General features: G+C 51.4%; 1 protein-coding gene across 1 annotated transcript; it reads left to right on the top strand.

The window, feature by feature from the left end:
* Positions 1-226: 226 nt before the first annotated feature.
* LOC149822595 (SKP1-interacting partner 15-like) lies at positions 227-880 on the top strand. The gene has a single exon (XM_089980317.1). The coding sequence runs from the start codon at positions 227-229 to the stop codon at positions 878-880; it is 654 nt and encodes a 217-aa protein (XP_089836443.1).
* Positions 881-1429: the final 549 nt, after the last annotated feature.

Raw genomic sequence — 1429 nt, 5'->3', positions numbered from 1 at the left:
GATGAATTAACGATGACATTTTTTTGTCGCCAAACACTACAAGAAAAAATGCTAATTAGCGACAGAATTAGCGAGAGAATTATTCAGTAGCTAATCTGTCGCTAATTAGCGAGAAAAAAATTCTGTCACTAATTCATCGCTACTTTTCGATTTAAACCGTCCCAGCTGAGGCATGGAATTTTTTCTCTCTCCTCGTTCGAAATTTAAACCGATGACTTCTCGAACGATGACGATTTCATGGCGGAGAAATGGGAGGAAGAAGAGGAGTCGGAGTCGCCCGCCAACACTAGCGGACCAGGCGGAGTCGATTTTTCGGCGTCCAATGGAGCCGACGAGCCGGACCACCATACATCAATTATCGACCGACCCACTTGAGAAGATCTTCTCGCAACTCTCCCTCTGGGAGATCTTCGCCTGTCGCGTTGTGTGCCAACTGTTCCAGCAGACCTTGACTTGCCCCTTCTTCCTTCAGCGGGTCGCTTTCTGCACCACCCTCAGCTGGTTCGTCGTCCACCCCTCACACTGTCGAAAGTCCTACCACGCCTCGTCGGAGTCCCTCCACATCTATGACACTGAAAGTGACGTTTGGCTCCGCTTCCCACTCAATTTCCTCCCCTTCTCCTCTGCTATCCTCATTGCCGCATCCTCCGACCTCCTCTACCTCTGGTGCGAGTCGAATTCCGTCTGCTATCTCGCCATCTGCAACCCCATCATGCAAAATTTTTGGGTTTTGCCCCAATTGGGGTCAGCGTGGTTCCGCCATGGGACCGTCCTCTCGGTGCGGTTTCGAGTTCTGGTCCTCAACGAGTTCGTCGTGCTCTACCTTGTCAATGGGAACCTCTGGTCGAACTTCTCCTCTAGGCTATTGTCAAAGCCGTAGAGCCCCGTGCTCGTCGGATCCGTAGTCTACGCCCTCTGCGACATCGGCTCCCCATGGAGATCCCAATGGAAGCTCGTCTTATGCAAATTGGACGAGTTGGGGCATGGGCGCACCTGGGATCGGCTCAAGCGACAAAAGTGGGGAGAGATCTTTGACATCCTAAGGCAGCCCCGACTGATCCAGGGGAAGGAGGTGAACCTGCCCATGGTGGGAGGGCTGAAGTCATCGTTCGCGACGTCGGAGAGTGCGTCAGAGAGCGCACCAGAGAGCACACCGGAGAGCATGTCAGAGAGCGTGTTGGTTCTGTGCAAAAGACCCCGCATTGGTGGGTGAGCCACTCGGGTGCAACGTATGTGTGGTGTGGTACAAGTCCGACTTATTGCTGCCGGAATACCGCCTGGTAGGGAGCATTTTTTTTAATTTTTAAAAAAAAAATTAGCGTGGATTAGCGACGGATATTATCTGTCACTAATTTAAAATAGCGATGGACTCACGGCGGATATTATCCGTCGCTAATTTAAAATAATGACGTACTCACGATGGATCATG

This window comes from Nuphar pumila, chromosome 11 (assembly GCF_984573655.1).
Source record: "Nuphar pumila chromosome 11, dmNupPumi1.hap1.1, whole genome shotgun sequence".
Classification (NCBI taxonomy): Eukaryota; Viridiplantae; Streptophyta; class Magnoliopsida; order Nymphaeales; family Nymphaeaceae; genus Nuphar; species Nuphar pumila.
Note: the sequence above shows the minus strand (reverse complement) of the source record. Positions and strands in the feature narration are given on the sequence as shown.